At 47.2% G+C, this 21,698-nt stretch overlaps 4 protein-coding genes and 4 non-coding genes across 8 annotated transcripts; 4 read left to right on the plus strand and 4 right to left on the minus strand.

Annotated features, from left to right (window-relative positions):
- Window position 1: 1 nt before the first annotated feature.
- Window positions 2–1,177, plus strand: BDV59DRAFT_211256 (alpha/beta hydrolase; the record flags this gene model as incomplete). Its single annotated transcript, XM_073695763.1, has 2 exons — window positions 2–235; window positions 280–1,177. The coding sequence occupies 2 exons, from the start codon at window positions 2–4 to the stop codon at window positions 1,168–1,170; spliced, it is 1,125 nt and encodes a 374-aa protein (XP_073550353.1). The 3' UTR covers window positions 1,171–1,177.
- Window positions 1,178–4,068: 2,891 nt separating this feature from the next.
- BDV59DRAFT_172779 (Zn(II)2Cys6 transcription factor) lies at window positions 4,069–7,053 on the plus strand. The gene is made up of 3 exons (XM_073688770.1): window positions 4,069–4,510; window positions 4,565–4,765; window positions 4,820–7,053. The coding sequence occupies exons 1-3, from the start codon at window positions 4,372–4,374 to the stop codon at window positions 6,529–6,531; spliced, it is 2,052 nt and encodes a 683-aa protein (XP_073550354.1). The 5' UTR covers window positions 4,069–4,371; the 3' UTR covers window positions 6,532–7,053.
- A 14-nt stretch (window positions 7,054–7,067) lies between these two features.
- Window positions 7,068–7,141, plus strand: BDV59DRAFT_t56. The gene has a single exon. It is a non-coding gene; the product is annotated as a tRNA-Val (tRNA).
- A 2,571-nt stretch (window positions 7,142–9,712) lies between these two features.
- On the minus strand, window positions 9,713–10,753 carry BDV59DRAFT_211258 (amidohydrolase family protein; the record flags this gene model as incomplete). Its single annotated transcript, XM_073695764.1, has 2 exons — window positions 9,713–10,297; window positions 10,394–10,753. 2 exons carry the CDS (start codon window positions 10,751–10,753, stop codon window positions 9,713–9,715), a joined length of 945 nt encoding a protein of 314 aa, XP_073550355.1.
- Window positions 10,754–11,542: 789 nt separating this feature from the next.
- Window positions 11,543–11,616, minus strand: BDV59DRAFT_t62. Its single transcript has one exon. It is a non-coding gene; the product is annotated as a tRNA-Val (tRNA).
- Window positions 11,617–15,800: 4,184 nt separating this feature from the next.
- BDV59DRAFT_t57 lies at window positions 15,801–15,874 on the plus strand. Its single transcript has one exon. It is a non-coding gene; the product is annotated as a tRNA-Val (tRNA).
- Window positions 15,875–16,493: 619 nt separating this feature from the next.
- On the minus strand, window positions 16,494–16,567 carry BDV59DRAFT_t61. Its single transcript has one exon. It is a non-coding gene; the product is annotated as a tRNA-Val (tRNA).
- Window positions 16,568–17,602: 1,035 nt separating this feature from the next.
- On the minus strand, window positions 17,603–17,849 carry BDV59DRAFT_199593 (uncharacterized protein; the record flags this gene model as incomplete). The annotated part of the gene is made up of 2 exons (XM_073693391.1): window positions 17,603–17,649; window positions 17,705–17,849. 2 exons carry the CDS (start codon window positions 17,847–17,849, stop codon window positions 17,603–17,605), a joined length of 192 nt encoding a protein of 63 aa, XP_073550356.1.
- Window positions 17,850–21,698: the final 3,849 nt, after the last annotated feature.

Genomic DNA, 21,698 nt, shown 5'->3' on the forward strand with positions numbered 1-21,698 from the left:
CATGCTCTTTCGGCAACTACTATGGCTATGGGCAGCTATCCCATTGTCTCTCTGCCTCTCCCTCTCCATCCCTCATCATAGATCATTCTTCTACATAGGAGGGAACTATACCGTCCTCGACTCTGGCGAGCATATCCGCACCAACCAGGTCTATGTTGAGCGACTGACGCCATTGGATGGGCCGACCCAGCGCTACCCCCTTGTGTTCATCCATGGCACAGACCAAACTGGGACTGTATGTTCTCCTCCTAGCAGCTTCACCTACGACTAACAGTTCAGAACTGGATAAACAAGCCAGACGGTGGAAACGGCTGGGCATCCTATTTCCTCTCCGAAGGGTTTGAATGTTACCTGTTGGACCAAGCTGCCCGCGGCCGCAGCCCTTGGGACAATTCTACAAATGGTCCCCTTAATAAATTATCCGCTGAGAATCTGCAACGGCTATTCACCGCTCCAGAGCGGTACGCCCTATGGCCCCAGGCGATAAACCATACCCAGTGGCCCGGCACGGGGTTGATGGGTGACCCCATCTTTGACGCATTCTATGCCTCAACCGTGCCCTCAGTGGATTCCGAGATAGAAGTAGAGACGATCATGCGGCGGGTAGGTGTGTCTCTTCTGCTAGAGATCAACTCCCCGACTATTCTTATAGGACACTCGCAAGGTGCAGCCCTAGCATGGGTCGCCGCCGATGAGCGCCCTGACCTGGTTCGTGCCGTCGTGGCAATCGAACCGGCCGGGCCGCCATTTCGGGAGGCAAAGATCCTTGGCTCCCAGCCAGCACGGCCGTATGGTGTGACTAATACGATGTTGACGTATGATCCTCCGGTTACAGATCCTGAGAATGACCTCGTGAAGCGGAAGATTGTGTCTGGAAGCCCTGAGTACGACGATTGCATCCTCCAGGCAGAGGAACCCCGTCCCAGGCGACTGGTTTCTTTGGGATATATACCGCAGTTGCTTGTTACTACAGATGCGTCACACCACGCTGGTTTTGACTGGTGCACCGCGCGTTTTTTGATACAGGCTGGGGTTAATCTTCATTATATGGAACTGAAAAGGAATGGTATCAAGGGTAATGCACATATGATGATGCTGGAAAAGAATAGTGATGATGTTGCCGGGGTCATTGCTGAGTGGATTCGTAACCTAGATTTTGTCCCAATGTAGTCCAATACAACATGTTACATCTTCCAACAAATTGGGATGTTAAATTTACTACCGGAAAGATCTCCCAACTGGGTGTTTACAAGAATTAACCCCCTCATTAATAGTGGATCCCGTTCATTCCGGAAGGTGGTTTGTCCTTTCCCCGTATATACGAAAGGATTGTATGGTTGACGTCGCGTGGATGAATTGTTTTCACGTGCAGAGTGCGAACATATATCAACTGTATTCTTTTGCATACATATTTTTGAGATGAAGAAAAGATGCTGTCTTTGGTATATCTTAATGCATGGAAGATCGGGCGTCGTTTAGTTCTCATCTACAAATTATCTGATAGACTGCTGCTTTGTGCGTCTCATCCAGGCACTTGTGGTGGATCTTGTTCTCCCATACCCCCGGATGCATCCATCTAGCCAACTGTCCCAGTTTCCGGTCTTAATGCCCTGTAGGCAGTTGCCACTCCAAAAAGCAACATGGGCCTCCCTTGCCACGTCAATAATCTAGGTAAGACAACATCGTATCATCTAGAGGCTAAATTAATACTATCCTCGGCCAGCAATCCAGGAAAGATTATCGTTGTGTGAAACCATGTCCCAGCCAGAGCGCCTAAGTGCATATGTCATTCGTCAGTATTTTAGGGAATGGAGAGGCGTCGTTTAGCCACAGTTTTGGTGCACACAAAGCGCTTAAACCCCACGAGGCCCAATAAAAGCTCGTCCGGACGCGTTTGTTCTATAAATGGTTCGATAGGTGTATACCGAACCGCCGAGAGCTCCTGGCGCTTAAATCTGATCACATCCAACATATGGATCCGTCATGCGAAACGCTCTCGAACACCCTGGCGTTAATCCAAATAAATATCAGGGTTTATGGTGGAGCAGTCATTCTTATGTCTGGTGGACCATATCGAACCACATTGTACCATGTTTGTTCTGTGACATGCATGGGCATTGCGTGGTACGTGCTCGATGTTCCTTCGTCTTTTAGCATTCACTGTGTTACGTGGCATTTCTAACTTTTTTTTTGGTTGGAGCACGAAGCATCCTTCTGTAGTATGAGTTTCTGTTCATCGCACATAGAAGGGCACGGCCCATACTCAAGCACGATAAAAAAAGTTAATTTCCTAATGTAGATTATCAAGTCCAGGTTGCTAACAACAAATAAGCATAATTTGTGGAGGGAGGGTGTAAAAATTATCACATTTCTGCATGGTCGTTGCACAACCTCCGGCAGCGTTTTTAATCCGCCGAGTTTGTGATACCTCTTCCTTAACTTGCTGGTAGAGTACACAGCAGTTTTCTTCCTTCGTTAATTCCATATCTCTAAATATTAATTCAGTGGTTTCTGTTATTTCGGTTTCAAAGAGACGTCCCGCTCTATGTGCGCTGTACATGCTAAAAGTCACAATCCTCGTGGGAAGCCAACGGAAGGGACCGGCGATATCACGTTCAGGCTAATGTCCACCGCTCGTACATATCACAAAGTTGGCTTGTGCCCTGGACAGGGTCTCTGCAGGCTGACCTCATCACTTGCAAGTTTGATTCGTCGCAAGGGTTGAATTAGCGGGCGAATGAGTTCTTAGCTCTGCAGGTGCACGGATGTGATAAGGAAGCATTAGTGCCGGCCACTAAATGTGATCACCTCACATCCGACGTCGGCAAGCGCCCGCTGCTCAGTCGTTACGAACATCAGGCCTCTCTTCCATATGTAGGAGTAGAAATCTTGAGCATGACTGGTAAAACGGGTACATGTCTAAGACAGGCTACAATAGTTTTGTGCTCTGTAGTACACCAAAACCCCGTGCCTCGAGGGTGTCACAATGAGGGTGTGATTTGACGATCGAGGCTGCAGTAGGCGAAAGTCAAATTGCCTGCCAACATTATTTCCCCCGGGATTAAGTATTTTTATCGTGATTATCTATCTCCGGTGGGGAGATCATGGGAACGACGGAGCGGTCCATGCACGGGGGGTAAACCGTCGAAAAGACCATTAATTGCCGCTGAAGGATGCTAATTATGGTTTTTTCGACAGGGAACGAGCGCCAGATGAGGGGAAAGAGATAATAATAGTACCCTAAATGACTCTTCTGATCCTGGCGGGTATATGGGATTCTGCTGTTGGCTGCGGCTTTCCCGCTTTGCATCACCGTCCTTCATTTCTCTGCCAATCACCCTTCCATCGAGAAGTAAGCTTGGCTCTCCCACCCCTACCTTAGCCCTAATCGCTTGACTCGTGTTGGGCCGCTTTCATTGGCCTTGATAGAGTCTGACCCCCCAGTATGGCTGCCCTCGTAACATCAAATCATAGTGAGAGTTGCCCCAGGCGGGTTTAACCGGTTGGTCCTGGCATCACCCTGCGAGGGACCACCCCCGCGCTACCAACGGTGGAGAGATATTGGTTGTTGTACATTTTCCTGATCGGGACGGATGAGTGATGAGCTTCTGCTGTTGATCAACGAGTGATTGGCCTAGATCGGATATCAGACTCCGGCGAATTTGTCATGGTAGAAGGCAATCCCTTCACGAAACCTCACTCGGGAACATGATGGAAGAGATATCCGGTGGGAGTTCACGGCAGTGATATTTCATTTCTTCCATTATACCATCCAAGTATCACAGTCATGCTAGAAGTCTCCTGCATCTCGTTGGGCAGGTGGTTAACCCGTCAAGCCCAATCAACATCCCAGCCTCCAGGGTGATCAAACTAGGGTCATCAAATCGTCTGCCAATCATCCTGGATGGCAGCATGCATGGGCGCCAATGCGCAAAGTATCCAAAATTATCCAAAATTAGTCCAGTGGGCGAGCGGGCTAACCAGTTCCTTTGCGATCACCCCCTGCTAGTGCCAGCAGGCGGGGATATCCTCCTCTAGCACAGTGATAGTCGGCTATCCGGGTGAGAGGATGAAAATAGTAACATCAGCATCGTGCCTGTCATGTCACAAACCTATCGCATTTAATTTAAAGCTTCCTCCATCCTGCCATCATGGACAGGTTCTAGTTCCGTTGTCTCCTGCACACGTTTGTCCTTTCGCATCAGCGTCTTGTCATTCCCTTATATTCATTTTAATTATCTAGCAAAGGCTGCTGGCTCAGCTTTGCACCTAATACTCCACCACTATACAGCTCGCTAGACGAGTGTATCCTGTCCTTTCCTGTTCCTTCTCGATTGGAATTGGTGTTAGTGCCGCCTTGAGCCAGCTAAGATGCCTGCTGTGTCGAAGAAAAAGTCGGCGGTGAAGAAGGTCAGCATAGATTCTTCGGTGTCGGTGTCATCGTCAAGTGAAGGGACCCCCGCAGGGACGGTGGAGAAGTCTGCTAAGATGCACAAGCGATCTCGCTCCGGTAAGACTGAACTATCTTACCCTTATATGTCGGCTAATGTCTCTGACGACATAGGCTGCTTTACCTGCCGCCTCCGCCGCAAGAAATGTGACGAGAAACATCCCTCCTGCAGTGCTTGTATCAATCTCTGTGTGAAATGCGAGTATAAACGTCCAGTATGGTGGGCCAATGCAGAACAGAGGAAACTCCATAAGGAGAAGGTCAAGAACATGATTAAACAGACAAAATTAAACGAACGCAACGGGACTATAGGTGGTACGTCCAGGCGATCCGGACTTTGCAATCTCCGCCAACTCATCTATATGATAGATCCCAACCGCAGTCGCACAACGGCCCTATCCCCAACGAGTCCTGACTGCGAGTTCCCCGAGCAGTACGACATGTTCTCGTCTCAGATGCCTAACTCTGAACTGCCACAGCAAGTCTGTGGGACGTTTGGCCCTTACGAGATTGATGTAAAGACAGAGCGGCAGACGTATATTAATGACATCCCCCTGCGCCATGACTCAACCAGCTCAACCTTCAGCACCTTCGCGCCGCCACAGTTGAATGCCACTCTACCCCCGTTCGCTACTAATGAATGGTTCCACGAGGAATGCTTCCCCGGTCCTCCCACTTTCTCCGTCCCTCCAGCTCTCCCCGGCCTTGACCCAGCACTATCGGAACAGAACCTTGCTCAGACTTACGATATACTGCAGTCCAACATCCCCGTGAGCGAACATGACCGGCCGCTGCTCAATCATTTTATCCATAATGTCCTGCGCATGATTTTCCCTGTTCTGGAAGCACACAATCGCGGTCACATCCGCGCTCAAGCTATCCTTCAGGCACTCGAGACAAATAAGTGCTATCTCCATTGCTGTCTGAGCGTTTCTGCGATTCATCTGAAAACTACAGAGTCTGGCCTTGACCTGGGAGAGCAGATCGACCATGATATCATGCGACATAGATTCGAGGCTATTTCACAGCTTTGTTTGGCGCTTGGCGAGGATTCTCGGCATGAAGAGATTCTTGACGCCACTTTAGCCATGATCTTCTTTCACTGCTCTGTAGGATCTACAGACGACTATCTGCCCGATATCCCTTGGTACGATCACTTTCAGGCGGCGTCAAACCTAGTGAATCGGCTTGGCCTTCCGAATGCCGTTGAGGCTTATGGAAGCGCCTTCCCACCCTTCAGCATGACTCTCACATCCTGGATCGACATCCTCGGCTCAACTATTCATGGAAAGACGCCAGAGTTTGCGCATACGTACCGCTCAAAGCACCTAAGCGGCTCCTCATCCGGTCTTCGTGAGCTAATGGGCTGTGACGACCGCGTGATGTACTTAATCTCCGAGATTACTTGCCTGGATGCCCTGAAAAGCGACGGAAGAATCGATGAAATGGCTGTGTGCTCTCACGTCTCGGCCCTAGGCCGACAATTAGAATTTACTGAGCCGGCTGATCAGACGCTGGAAAATCCGTACACCGTTGGGCCGTACACGCCAAGCGGTGTGCTTCGAGCAGATATCCTAACCAAGAACATAACTGCTGTTTTCCGCATCGCTGCGCGCATCTACCTTTGCAGTCTTATCCCAGGGTTCGACCGCAACCAGGCTAGCAGTCTTAACCTTGTCGCCGCCATGGTCAACACGCTTCAGTTCATTCCATCTGGGCTGGATGGATTCGACCGCTCTCTGGTTTGGCCTCTCCTTATAACCGGAGTTTACTCTGCGCCATCAAGCGAATTCCGCTCTGTCTTAGCCGAACGTGCTGCCGCTTTGGGCCAACACGCCGAGCTAGGGAGTTTCGGCCGCATGTACCGGGTACTACAGGAAGTATGGCGAGTCACGGACGATCCGATAGAGACATTTAGTACGGTCAAGGAGAGCCCCGATTTGGCTAGTCCGGTGAAACTCGAGGCGTCGGCGTCTCCCCGGCCTAATGGTGCGGAATGGGGTCCTCCCGAGCCCAAGAAACTGCAGATCCATTGGAGAGATGTGCTCAAGCAGAATGGGTGGAATTTTCTTCTAATCTGATTGGTTCCAGAACTTGGTTCTGTCTTTTAAGTTTGGGATTGTATCCCATAGACATCCCTTGATGGGAGTATTCAAGCGGGCTTGGATAAATACGACCAACTGGGAGATCCACGTATAGTATGATGCGCTTGCGCGTCGGACTAGTGGATTTCTGTATTTCGTTCTCTATAGAAATATGAGCTTCACTGCCGGACAGGGGAAATGCGACATGCAAGGCGACAACGTGCACTGGCGTGGGATGATTGTTGAGACTAAGACGGGATTCATACCCTGGGGAGTTGCGGTGTTGGAAGGATTTTGGAACATCGAGTCTATGTCTTGGAATTGGAATTTGGTGACTTGTTTCTGCGGTTTTGACTTGTTTTGGGCCATTCGTTTATATATCACATAACTACCTAGAAAATCAAGCAAGTATGTGAAATAAAGTTGCAGGAGTTGCGTAGCGTCACTTTATACATACCTCCACGTTCGTGAGTGATTGCCTCAATTTAGCTTTGGCTTATATATTTAAATAAGAAAACCCTTTCATCAAAGCTGGCCGGTTGGTGTAGTTGGTTATCACGCATCGTTAACACCGATGAGGTCGCCGGATCGAGCCCGGCACTGGTCATTCGTTTTTGTTTATTTTCTTATCTTCTTGATGGTTGCAACTTTTAGTTAAAGCCATCGCAATATATCGCACCGATGGACAGCCAAAGAGCCACCTAGGTGCGTGTCAGGGAACTTCGACACCACAATGACTTCGTTTAACCGTACTTTTTTGGTAACAAGACATCACCAGCGAGAAAATGCCCTGATCCGGCACTGTCCTAGTATCATGCGGCTTGAATCTGCCGTTGCTTGTTATTGAGCAGTATAAGGCGCGGGATACTCTTCGGAGGTCACGCCATCATATTCCATCCAGGGGCAATCTGCTGGATCGCAGTGAAACCGTAATCTCTCGATGACTTTAATCCTATGAATCGAATATTCTAAAACATTTCAAGACAAGTGACAAAAGTTGCCCAATCAATAATAGCTAGCACAGAGTAGGTGAATATCCAGTATATAAATCCATGCCGTAGAGTCAATTTCACTCCTATCCCAGCTTATCCAGTCAATGGTAGCAGTTGGATCCAATTCTGCAAGAGTCCTATCTTCCGTAGGTATTATTGGCGGACTGATTGGCTGATACACATGATCGGATAGACACCTTGATGTGGATTCCGTGTTAAAAGTAGGCCCGGCCCGTGACTGTGTATCTAGGTAGCTCTGGATGTACTGAGTGAAGGATGCAGGCACATTTCCCAAACAGTTCTCCTTTCGATTCCTCTAATATTGTTGACAAGAGGCTTCCATCGCCACCTTCATGGTCTAGAGGTAATCAGAACGATTTAGTGCCTGCTAGGTAAATTTGAGTCGAACAACACACTAACCTCGAAGTTGGAACGGCTCATTATTGATTCGGGCTCCCGATGAAGGTGGACTGCTAATAAGTATGCGGCTGGTAACGGCGATGCCGCAAGGGCGAGAGGACTGCTTGGGGCGCGTTCGAGGACGTTGACAAAAAGAATGATCATGTCTTTCGCCGCTTCAACGCATATCCTGGGACCGCTGCGAAGGTAAGACTGCCACGGCTTACCTGCCCCGTATTGACCTACTTCAAGCTCCAATCTCTGCCTATTGAAGAGCAACGAATTCTGGAAGAGAATGATGAGGCTTAAAATGAAACTAGAGGAAACTTTCGTCTCACTGTAATGCATTAAGCTCTCTACTTACGTCTACTTACGCTTGATAGTGCTAGAAAGTGATAAAGGCATGGCGGGACATGTTTGCACTTCGATTCATTATTGATGTTGTGGCCCTTTCTGTATTGTTAGAAGATATTTGCATCTGTGCTGTGGCGGACACCTACTTATATTTCATTGGCAAGTGCCTCTACCACTCAAACAATGCAAGAACAATATCTCCAATAGCCATGATCTTCCTTTCTCTAGCGCCTTGGTCACTGATATTGGAAAGATCTTTTTGTTACCACGTCTTTGAGGAATTTTGCTGCATCCAACGTAGCAGATTTGACAGGCTTATAATGGAGTATTCGTAAGGAGAAAGGTTTTGGTCATTTTCGTATTGCAAAGCCCATGGCCTTGTATTGGACAAGATTGCATCTTACATGATCGACCCTCGGTTGGTTTCGAACGAGAGAATCTTTTCGAAAACACACATGCACCACCATAGTTGTTGGCGCTCATACTCATCGGCCGCAAAGCAGGGGTTTTCCTTTTCGCTGGAACGTGGAAAAGCCGACCCGAGAGGCATAATCGACTGGGCAACTGAGACTGCAATATTCAGTACATCCCACGCTCTTGACGGCTCATCCCGCATGCGAAGGATCATAGAAAACAACAACATGGTCAGTGCAGATAGGATGGTACGAACAGATATCATTTGACCAAGTAGGGTGTCACAGTATCTCAGATAAGACATTATGAGCTCCTCGCTCTCAGAAACAGCCTGAGGCTCACTCAAAACCCCAAAGGTTGTGATAAGGTACAGAAGAGCCAGGTATGGTAGATGAGATATTTGCAAGGACTTTGGACCTAGAACTCTCGAGGTAGATACCGCGCCGATTGCTAGCGTGATTTTAGCCCGACTGATAATTGGATAAATAGGATAGATGTGTTGGAAAAGGGCCTTGATAAACCTAAACATTTCATCGAGTGAAGAAGTATCCAAGTTCCATTGGGGCGAATGCTACCAGATACTTCCTGTATATACATAAGATGGCATCCTGTTTTCCCGTATATTTACGGGGTCAACTGATAGTAAGCTCTTTGAATATTTTATTAACCAACCTCGGCAGCATTGCGGGAGACGGCTAGATCCAAATTTGGTATTTATTATGGACAATGTATTGTTCCACCATTCCGATCGAGTTAAGCAGTTGTGCGCCGATGTGGGGGTCAAGCTTTTATACTTACCGCTATATTCTCCATATTTAACCCTATGGAAGACTTCTTTGTCGAACTGAAGTGTTATATAAAATAAGGAAAGCTTTTATTCCTTTCATCGGCGGTGCCTTCACGAAGTTGATGCAAAGAAACAAAGTGCTGAAGGTCGACATACAGGCTTAGCCGTGGAGAGGCTATTATAAAAGTCTGCCTTTCTTAAAAGTTATGTATACACGTGATATTGCTAGCACTTAAGCATCCGAGTCATGATACTTACCCAACTTCAATAGCTTCTTGGCATTCTCACGACCAACATCGTAATACGCCTGCTCACCACCAAGTGCCTTGGTCAAGTTGACCTTATCGTTGTCATACCAGCTGGCGCCAAGCTCCACTTTCTCATAGGGTGAATCGACACTGAAGAGGATACGGTCGGGTCCAAAGTAGTCGCAGACGTACTTCACAGTCTCAGTAGAAAAGTGGCCCGAGGTGGTGACATAGATGTTATTCTTGAAGTAATGAAGAAGGGGCTTGCGAGACATTGTATCCCCACGGGAGTCGGCAAGCGGGCGCTCGACATCCTCCAGCCAGTGGTTAGTTCTCCAAAGGTCTTGCGGGATTCTCTCACCCAGGTGACCGAGGATTAGCTTGGCCTTAGGATGACGGTCAAATACACCGTTGGTAATGAGGCCCATGGTGTGAAGGGCCACATCCTGGGCGAAGGAGAGAGGGGGCCCAATAAGGTAGCGGCGATCCTTGTAGAACGTATCATAGAAGCGACCGGATGCGGCAGAGGGATGCAGGTAGATAGGAACATCCAGTTCCACGGCCTTCTTCTAGGCTCGGCTGTCATAGAGGAGATAGGTCTCCCCATCTGCGCCGGCGTGCTGCCAGTTGTTCAGCAGCGCGCCGTGGAAACCAAGTTGCTTAACACAGCGCTCAAGCTCTTGGGCAGCCTGGGCAGGGTCGTGCATCGATAAGGCTGCAAAGGCGCCCATACGATCCCGGTGGTCTTTGATCTCATTGTAAATCCAATTGTTGGCATCAGTGGCATGCTTTTCGGCTTTCGTCTTGTCGGTAATGCCCTGGTCTCTGGGGACTGTCAACGAGTAGACGGTATAGCCTATGTCATGCTTGTTGGAGATGTCGAAGCGGCTGCCGGTAGGACTTTTAATTTCACTGAGATACCGGTCCAGATCCTTAGGGGCGATATACAGGGCTGCCTGGTCACGACTACTGTCTGCCAGGGCAGGGATCTCATAAGCTTCTTCAAAGGAAACCTTCCCGCGCATATTGGATAAATGGGGTAAGTGTTGAAAGATCATTATATTCTAAGTTGTTTATAAGATGAGAATGATATGAACTGAAATAAGACTATTGTTAGCTACAAAAAGGGAGTTTATGTTTATAGGTTTAACGAGACAACTTTCGAGCAAGCTGAAGACAATAACTGGTCTCTATATTAGGCCCATATATATCTTTTGCCGAGCATGGGGCTTTCCGGTCTTCCAGACGGTTGATTCTAGGCCTTTGTATCCTAGATACCATCGTCTTACAAGATTGTGTAATATCTTCAGTAAGATACCAAACATACATTAACCACCTATCCATCTTAAGACTAGCATGTCATGTGATTAGTGTTTGTGGAAACAACTCGCTGTATATATATTATGAATTCTGGTTTCGGGCGACACAGTATTTGGACAATAACACTGAAAACGTAGAGAAAACTTTGGCATCGTTGAGAGAGCAATTCGGCCCCTCTGAAGTACCTTTCAGTTTCCATCACTGTAACGTCAGTGGAATAGGGAAGCTAAGAATCTGCTTTCGATGAGGTACATCATCAATATGGTAACATCAGAACTTTTCGCAAACACTGGAATCGGAGAAATCTGGATCGTTAGTACAGAAAGATGTTACCCGTCAAACCAGACCTGTCAACATATAATGTGTGCTTGACTAGTGCCATGTACAGTAAGGGGCTATTTCCTACGAAGTTTTTCTCTATTGGAAAAACTGGTTCTGACTGTCATAGCCGTGTCACTTGCGATCTAACCAGTACTAGGTAAACACAAAAAAAGTGACCAGTGCCGGGCTCGATCCGGCGACCTCATCGGTGTTAACGATGCGTGATAACCAACTACACCAACCGGCCAATCAGTGGAGAGCTTTTTGTTCCTGTGGTTAACATAATACGGCAACTTTCCCACATCCACTCCCTCTTCCTTTGTGTACCTCCCCTATATTTCCTTTCCTTCTTCGCCCTCCGTATGTATTCTTAAGCTACACTAGTTGTGCGATATCTAGGACATGGCAACCAGGCACACCCTGTCGATCTAAGTCTTCAGCCTACACTTCGAAGTTGAAGTTTCTCTTTGGCCGATCGATTAGGAAGAAGAAATCACGAATTATCTTCGGTAACTGTGTAGGGAGCCGAAGATGTTAGGTGAGCATTATCAACCGGATATATATGTTGAATATTTTATTAGCCCTTGAAGCAGTCATCGTTAATCTACAAGTGTGTCCAGCTCGTCTCCCTCATAGGAGCCCGGTGGGGAACACTATTATTGGATGATCCCCCATTAGGGCAACAACACCCAATTTATCCCCAGACTTCGTTACAGTGATCTCTTCCATGCATCGCTCCAATCGACCAAAACCTCTTTCTTTCTGTGACAATCGTCCTAGTTGTAACTTCCCATCAATCACCCACCATGCCCGACGGTGGAGACCCCATCGGCGGTTCAACTGCAAGTATCCAACAACTGATTCAGCCACCAAACTTACGACGATGATAAAACACACCAACGAACAACGTTATTGTCAGACCAAGCACACTGAAAGACTTATAGCTTCCGGTAGCCTTGACTTTCTGACGTCCGCATGTTTCCCGGTAGAAGTATTCGCGATCAGGATCTACGCGGACCCACTTATTTTGCATACCGACAGGGGGAGAGGCGTATTGTATGAGAACATGTTGCAGGTTGGCTAGGGCTATATTGAAGAGATTATGCGATTCAATCATCCATTGGTTGTCAGGGAGCGCAGTGTTGCCATTGTCAGCTGCCAATTATTCCCGAGTACACAGTACTCCGGCTCCAAGGCCGAAGATAGCATCTTGTATCCCGAACGTGCTGCCAATCAATAAGAGAAGCATGGCAGTAGCAGCTTGTCTCTGGTTGAGCCCAAGTTCCTCAACCATCTTGCCGAGTGCTTCTTTTGTGAGATCAGGCCGATCGGGTTGTGCAGATACGAATACCCGCATTGCAGATTTGATGCTGCTCAACACAGCCCAGCACGGTCACTGGAGAGTCGCGATACCAGTTTTGTTACATTCTCTGTTAAATTATACCGAGAGTGCGAAGAAAGTAGTGGATCTTCAACTGTTTCTGGATAGAATACTCCATTGTATGATAGAAACGCGAGTCTCACCACTGCGTCCTCGCGGTTCAATGGTGGAATGGGCATGAATAATGACGGTCCAGAAAATTTCGTTCCTGGAATGGACCTAGGCGAGATTGTGCCAATGGCACTGCAGAAAATGTTATAATCTTGTTCTAAGATAGTACTCACTGACGGAACATACCTAAGCACATACCCGTCTGTCCCTTCCAGAGAGGCACTGTATGTCAGATTATTCTGGCCAGTATTCACAGTTTCCACATCACCCAGGTAAAAGTTCTGCCTCATTTGTCCAGCATCTGAGCTGTTCTCAAACTTTGTGAATCCGTCAATCGATAATGGTACACATGTGGTTGTCTTGCGGTAATAAATGCGATCCTTCGGTAAAGCGTTCAAGCCCAGATCCGCGTGGGAGTCTAATAGCTTCGTCACCATTTGATATGCACCGTCTTTTCCTCCCACACAGACATCCGCACGAAAGGGACACGGCGAAGACGAGTTTTTAATCCATCCCAAATTTGGCGTGACAAAAGTCTCGCAGCTTCTGCGGGATGACGTTGTCTCTTAATGGCACCGCTGCGAATAGTCCTGCGCTTGTCTTGCCATGCGCGTGTACACATCCCCCCCAGTACATGCTTGTTTGCCAGTTGCACCATATATTCCACATTCTGAAAAGTTAATGAGTACATTCTGCTGTGCTAGAACCAGTAAGCTCGGTGGCAGGATCCCTGTGACGGTCCACCCGGCAATGATGACGGTTGTTATTAAAACGGGTGGTGTCGATCTAAGGTATGGGTTATCTCTGCTCTCTTTCTCCAGTGGAAGATAATCATCATTAGCTCCCTAAATGTTGATGAGGGTAATTCCGTATTTCTTAAGATGATTTGTTGTTGGCGATATACGCCATCCAGCGGACGTCGGACGGAACGAATTTGGTGAAGGATATAGCGAAGTAGAACCAAGAAATAATGGCCGACTATGCTCACAAAAATTGTGATGAATGAAATGAGGAACGCGCCATTAGATTCAGAGAGGGTGAATGTGGCGCCGGTGATAGCGGTCGAATCTCGGTTGATCCAGAAACCTGTGTATATGTTAAGAGCGGACATTGTGAGAGTTTCACATGATGTGCATAGTCTTTATTGCCCGTTATAGAACAGATAGGTTAAGAGCTACTTATATAGAGAACAGATACTATACACATCTGGCTGGGGAGCATTAGGCTCCAAGCTGCCCACCATATCTGACTTAAGTGAGCCACTTCGTATTGACAAAATCCAATGAAATGACCGTGTTACAAAGTTTACATTTGACATGTGCCAACAACTATATTATTCACAGAAACCAATTAGACTTATTTGCGTATCAAGCTTTTACTTATTAGAACCACAATCTACTGGCAGACTCCTGTTGTACATTATCACCTAATTCTAGCTTAATATATTACAGGTCCTCCAGGGATTCCTCAATTGCCCAAAGTTTTCAGCCCGTATACAGGCATGTGGCAAGCAATGTAGAGTGTTTCCCGCAGAGATGTTCCGCCACACGATTATAATACGAGCTGTATCTCAGTTTTCCAATCAGTACTCTACCTTGAGCTAAATCCCGCTGATAGTCATCAGATGAAACTGCAGCTTGGTGCAGTCTATTATGTTGTATGTCTTTATCTAAGATAGGCCACCATAGAGGAAGGTAGTAAGTGGGCATTGGTGATTTTAACTGGCCAAGATGTGTGAGTTGTATCCATTGCGTGAGACCCCATGAATTCAGCACGAAAGCTAACAATGGGTACTCAGCCGTTCTGCCATGGCTTTGCTACTCTTCCTACATGGGCTAAATATATTCAGAACGGCCGTTTCGTCTATATGTACAAAGCTATCGGTACTGCTGAACTAACCATCTAATGTCTCTCACGGATTTGTGAGACAAATTGAAGGTTTGAGCGGCATACATCGCGTTTCAGGCTCCAGTGACGTATTTAGAGTAGTGCATATCCCAATATTCAGATACCAATGCCAAGGCGAATATTGCCTTGTCCGGGTATCTCGCGGTAGAAAGTGCTTTCCTGATGTGATATACGACTAAAAAAATGCTTCACAGAGAAAATGGTCCCGAAGGGTCTTTTCAAGATACATCATTATAGTAAAAATCTAGAAATCTCGTGCTGAGATATTTTTTATAAGTATGATATGTTCCCACACATTAAGATGCTTCGGAGATTTAACATGCCTACCTCTATTGGTCATTATTTCGAGTATATCAGGTATTGGCCACCTAGAATGTTGGTAGGAAGCCTGAAGCTTTTCACCGCCCCCTGCTTCGTCCATACATAATGCCTATACTCTTGGAGTAACGGCGACGGTAGCTCGTAGATTAAGCCATGTCCCTGTTGCTTAAGCGTTATATCTCTGCCAGATCCTTGCCCGGATGGACTATTTGTTAGATTTATCTTTCCGTACCGAGTCCTCGTTGAATAATTCTGCCTATACCACAGCGGACTTACATTTTCACTGGCTATTACCATTTCTTTCTAGCTTCCAGAAATATATGGAGCACAACACAACGTGTCATGCGATTAAAACCGTCAGATGAAGATCCACAAATATATTCAATAGTTCAACTATTATCGACAATGTTCATCATTATCATTAAGCAGTTCAGCAATCCACCGGATGTCTCCAATACATCGTTTGCCAGATGTACGTCCGTGGACATATTATGTTCGGGAGCATTCATAGTACAGTACTGGACCAACTGTTGCCAGACGGTAAAAATTATCGATTACATTTAAACATATAACAAAGTTGCCTAATAAATTCGCTTCCTATATTCATTGCCTTTCCAGGAGTGCCCTTGGAGGGAATTAAGGTCGTATTTGCCGGTTATATTGCCTCTAGGCTTATAGTGCTAAAAATCAAGAAAAGGAACTCGTCAATTGGCCGGTTGGTGTAGTTGGTTATCACGCATCGTTAACACCGATGAGGTCGCCGGATCGAGCCCGGCACTGGTCAACTTCCTCTTTCCTTTTCTTTTTTTCCTTTTTCCCTTTTCGACCAACTTAATACTTAGCTGCAGTACGAAGTAGCCTGTATGGCGTTTATCGGTACTGTCTAACTCCACCCGCAGCCAATGCATAACGCCACAATATTATTATGCGAAGCCCAAATCGGTGCTACATAAAGGCGACGAAGACATGTTAATCAAGAAACACTATCAAGCTCAACAAGCGTACGGCTGTTGCAAGCACTTTCTCAAGGTTCCTAACCATAGCGTTTACAACCACCACTGTCTTCGGCCTTATGGGGTTAACCTGGAGAACGACGTATCTGCCTACAGTGAGTTCCTTTTACGGCTATGCTATCAACTGAAATAGAGAGTATAATAAGATTTGCTCATGGAGGAGAATTTGTGAGCATTCCCCTTCCTACAGTGAATCAGGTGCCTTGCCAGCGGCAAGAAGAATTTGCTCGGACGATCCCATCAATTGAACGATAGGCGGTACCAAGCAACTCGAGGCGCCATAAAAATTAGTCGATTGACTAATTATTTGCCCCCTACATGGAATAGCGGTCGCATTGAGCGTACGGCCCCCTGGATATGGTGGGTGAAAGACGTAAAGCAAAAAATAGATGACCAGTGCCGGGCTCGATCCGGCGACCTCATCGGTGTTAACGATGCGTGATAACCAACTACACCAACCGGCCTCGTGTGATGTAAATTGTTGCAGTATTTGCCTCTATCACCCAGCCCGATTGGAAATTGACTAAAGCCAAGAACACACGGTCCAGCCAGCCCCTCTTTACCCTACCTATATACCCGCCGAGCAAAAATCTACGGCGAGCTGGAGATACGTATGTTTCAATCCCTATCTCGAAGCCACATTGGAATTTTCCTTTTGCACTTCCCGGGTATCTGGTGCTCTTGAGCAAGCTAGATGAAGGGGTTCCGCTAAAGGCGGTACGGAGTGACGTCTCCATGGGACTCATGATCCTAAGCTATTCTGGTTTCCATACTGGCGTGATTAAAGTTGACGACCTATGAATCCGCCTGTCGAATTCTGCGCCAGAAGACTCAGTACGGGACCTGGGGACGGGATCCAAGCTTGTACAAGAGCCAACAGGTTCTTGAGATATCTAGTCGTGGGGCTTTCCTTCACGAGTCAATCAATCTAAAGGTCATCAAGAAGGCACACTTAGATTAAGCTCCTGGTCTTCAGCAAACATACTTGTAGTGAGCTTATTATAATGCAATGCGTGTAATAATTTGGATCTTTGTACGCTCCTCGATATATGATAGGTGAAAAGACTCTTCCTCCCTCTCTCGGGACCAAAGGTCTGTTGAGAATGTCCACGTGTGTCAAGTCATGCGCACGCAGTTGCTAAACTAGGTGCCATATACAGGACAAGACCAAAATAAATTCCAGTAACTATATAATGCAACATGATGGGATGAATCAATAGTGAATATGTGCGAAGGTGCCGAGCCCGCGTCATGGATTTATGTTGCAGCAGCTGGAGTGACAGGACCAGTATTCGACCCGACACCCAAAGATGATGCTTCCGTTGCCATCGACCGGTCTCCAAGCTCGGATTACACGACTTTGAAGCAATGTGAAGAGAAGGACCATTTCTCCAAGCGTATATTGCCTTTCAATCATATTAGGGGACACCGCCACCAGGGTTACAATTTCCGTGACAGGTGTAAGTCTTGCACATGGAAGTTGATATGCTTGTACATGGCTAGTTCTCAGCTGAGTTGGCATATTCTTCAACCTGGAAGCTTGCCCCTGTCTGGTCAATGGTGATATCTACCACACCGCCTTTCTCATCACAAGCCTTGACACAGCGCCTTATAGGACGGCGTGCACATGGCTTGGATACCGGACCCGATGGTACCGCCAATTTTGGCGTGGACGATGGAGAAAAAGGCCTTACATCTAAAACTCCCACCCGAACCGCACATGACGTTGGTGATTTTGACAGCCATGATGCCGTAGGCGTAAGGCGAAATATTGGAGACCCCATGTGCAAAATTTCCCGGAAATAAATTCTTGCTGCTCGTAAGTGAAGATTCTGTTCTGAAGCTGAGGATTAGTGCAGCTGTGTTTGGTGACGGTCTTCGTGCATCGTTTGTCGAGACCGACCACATCTGTCTCAAGGTAACAAGAGCTCCGGTGTTCTGCGTAAGGAATGTCTTCGGTTGAGTTGGTCAAGTATAGTCCATTAACCCTAGCCTGAGAGCCAAAGTAGGTGGGAAGAGCAAAGGTGCCGTTCATGAGGTCGTAAAAAGATTGCACTTGGGGAGTAATATTGGAGGAATGGAATGCTGATGCGAGAGAACTGCGACGGATCCACTTGTCACAGAATCAGTATAAGCGATGGCGTGGAGACAGAGGGACAGAAATGCCGTGGAGGCAAGGTGCGCAATCTCATATCGGAATGGGACCATAGCAGGCAAAAGCAATCCACTTTCTTTCCTGTAGACCGGGGAGGCTGTATTCATAGGCTCCTCGATCATGTTCCTTGTCCCTTCAGGCAATGCCGTACTATATGCGAGCCGAACGAGGTGCAGGTTTAGTGCCAGCTCTCGCAACATATTACTTACACCTACATCTGCACAGGGAAGGTCGAGAGAGTTCCACTTGCATACTATCGGCGAAATCTTATCTAGTCTATCTAAGAATGCACGGTCGGCTACTTCCAAATTGGGCAGTAGGTGAAACAAGTGCAGGACTGGGATTGAGTCCTGAAATCTAGGCACAAACAAGCAAAATCCAGTGATGTGGCCCCGCGACCTTAAGGCATCCGACTCCACGCACAATTTCCGCACTTTCCGTCCCTTTTGGGTTATCTTTGTACGCCGTCACATCCCACGAACTGGCGGGTTGTTAAGATAGATCTCACGAGCTGCCGTCGAACCTAGTGTCCTCCATGCCATTGGACATCTCGAGGGAGAAACTGTCGGATGATATCCCGGACGATGCAGGATCGACCTTGAACGCACCACTTCTGCTAATCTTGACTGGTACTTTGATTGGGCTCATTCTAGTAAGTCATTGTCCTTCCATAAAAACAAACAGCCAAGCTGATATTGAAGGTGTGATACGTTGATAGGATAGTCATCGCAGCGCACGCTGCGACGCAGTGACCACATGCTGAGGTCCAGTCACAACCTCTACGATGGTGGCCCCGAGGTCTCCCAATTTTTTTTACTTCACCGGGGGCTGAAGGTTTCAATTCTCTCTGTTTGTTGGGTACAAGGCGCAAATGTAGCGGGATGTTTCCTCTTGAATATGATCTGTGAGTTACAGCTTCTAAATTTGAAAGTAGCTAACGTGCACGTCGCTATTACCCAAGGCTTAAGCGTTCTATATACACGCTATATCTTCAGCAGGACTACGTGTTGGAAATGCTTCCGGGCCACGCTACTATACAGCGGAGCCTCGAGTTTAGGCTTTTACCTCTCCGTCTTCCTTGTTCAGCTACTTGGGGTGTGGGGTGGAGACTATGCATCTGAAAGTGCACAATGTGCCATTGCGCTCTCTACAATTCCCATCCTCTATTTCGCCGTCGTTGTCCCTGCGTATGCTACCTTTATTCGAGCGGCTACCTCGGCGGTGGAAGATACTTCCCAAACTACTGATACCAGGAGCGCTTGGCATAGGTTCCCCTGGACTGCAAGATTCACTTTCTTCAAGATACTCGCAGAGGTCCTTGTCGTGGAGATTGGCATCTCTATTGTACTCTATTCATTCGTCCTTTTGCTTGTCCATCCTGTACTACACGGTGACGTTGCGCAATTTTTTGTCAAATATGCTGGATGAATTCTCTTAGATCACCCAACTCGCTCTCAAAGGCGACAATAACCGAAAGAGGAAGGAAAGGTCTTCGTGGATCTTAAATAATAGCACCTATTAGCTACCTAACCTATACACTGCCCCAAACGTGCCCATACGACTATTTCCACACCCATTCAATAACATACATAATGCCTCCCCCAGATATCCTATAAGCAACAACCACTGCGCATACTTCATATCAGGAAAACCTAACTACCGGAAGCGCTCCTGCTCTCTGTTGTTCCAACGTATGACAACCGACATGTCGATAACCGCCTTCAGTATCTCCTTGCTCGGCGTAATTAGCATATATTGCGCGTGCGGCTGCACGATCTCATCTAGCACATAGCAGATCGCCCCTGTCTTTCGGGTAATAGCAACTGCACGCCGACATCGGCAGGAAACTTCGTAGACGATGGCGAATGTCGACTCCAGCTTCCACTCGCTGATGTGGAAGTATTACTTGTTGTTAGGTCCATGAGGACGGCGTCTTGTACTCCACGAGCGAGTTATCGACGATGGCGTACTGTATGTCTGAGTCGAACGAGAAGCGAATGATAGTGTTGCCCCAAAGTTCAGCTTCATGTGGAAGATCATGTAGATTTAGAACGTGTAGCTGGCGGTGACCTTCACGCCGCGCGAGCTGTTAAATCGCCGGATCTTCCAGACGGTCTATTCGCGCGCCGCCATGGGACACTTCAGCCTAACCGCCGGCGACTTGGACTCGCGCAGGAACATTGATGGAATTCACCAGGGAAGGTGCGTTATGAGGTTGGCTTTGTGGTGGAGATCGCTGCAGAAGCGGAAGATCTTGCAGGCTGTGCATTATGTTTCAGGTAGATTTATAAGGTATTGATAGAGAAAACTCAGGCACGCTCACTGTCATGCAGCTAGATTTTAGAGAATGCTGAGCTGAACAACTGACTGGGAATCACAACGATGTCTGGCAGGAAGAATCCAACATATTGTGGATATACCGTAACCCAGGTACCGGAAAATCTACCATGACCATAACAATGACGGATGAGCTCCCAAAGCAGCCATGCCTTGTCCATGGACAGAATATACTGGCCTACTTCTTTTGCGACTCAAGCTCTGAAGCGAACTGGGCAGCCATATCAGTATTACGTGGCCTTCTCTATCAGTTGATCAAGTAGCGGCCAACTCACTGCCTTTGATATCAAGATATGCGGAGCGCAAAAATAAGTTATTCAGCTCATTATACGTATTATGGGCTGTCTTAATGGAAATTGGCAACGAGTCAATAGTTTGCAAGTCTTCTGCATTATTGACCCTTTGATGAGTATGAGCTGTATCCGCAAAAGATCCTACTTGATAAACCGACCAGACTTTCAGTAACTTAAACTCACAATATCCACGTCAATTAAAGATACACTCCATAATTACAAGCCGGCCATGTCATGAGATACGCCAGTCACTAGGATTCTTCTGACGCAAAGGCTTGGTAAATTACGAGGCAGATATGAATGACTCAAGGACGGTAATCCAGCAGCCAGTGAAGATCCCCAGGTAGAGATGCAAAATGACAATTGCACTTGTGTCGATGCCGCTGGAGTAACAACAAGCGCTTGACGACCGTTTGATCTTTTTCTGTATTAGATTCAGATAAACGTCGTCTATCCGGGCATGACAGACACCTATAATTAGTTTCCCCAAAACCATTACCCATAACTGGGCTGTAGAGGTAATCGGGATACAGAGTCTTACGCTACTGGAAGAAATTCCCAACGTCTGTATGTGTCTGAGTGAGTCTGGTGCGAGTGGGCATTTAGCGGCGTCGAGATATGAGTTGGTAGGGGTGCTGTCGGCTCTCTGGATGCGGTGAAGCTTTCGCTTTTTCATACAAAGCCTGTGCATGGGAAATACCAACTACTTTTTGTTCCACTAAGCCCTGCCACCATATGCCTCGTCATAGATCAAATTTCATTCACCCTTAAGATTCTACCATGTCCGACCGATGCTATGGCATACATATA

This window comes from Aspergillus ambiguus (assembly GCF_047715705.1).
Source record: "Aspergillus ambiguus strain CBS 117.58 unplaced genomic scaffold BDV59scaffold_6, whole genome shotgun sequence".
NCBI classification, from domain to species: Eukaryota; Fungi; Ascomycota; class Eurotiomycetes; order Eurotiales; family Aspergillaceae; genus Aspergillus; species Aspergillus ambiguus.

Bases quoted from the DNA above. Each gene is read 5' to 3' on its own strand.
- BDV59DRAFT_172779 (XM_073688770.1), top strand. From the start codon at position 4,372: ATGCCTGCTGTGTCGAAGAAAAAGTCGGCGGTGAAGAAGGTCAGCATA. The intron at 4,511-4,564 runs GTAAGACTGAAC...CTGACGACATAG, and splicing joins GCACAAGCGATCTCGCTCCG to GCTGCTTTACCTGCCGCCTC. The intron at 4,766-4,819 runs GTACGTCCAGGC...TCTATATGATAG, and splicing joins ACGCAACGGGACTATAGGTG to ATCCCAACCGCAGTCGCACA.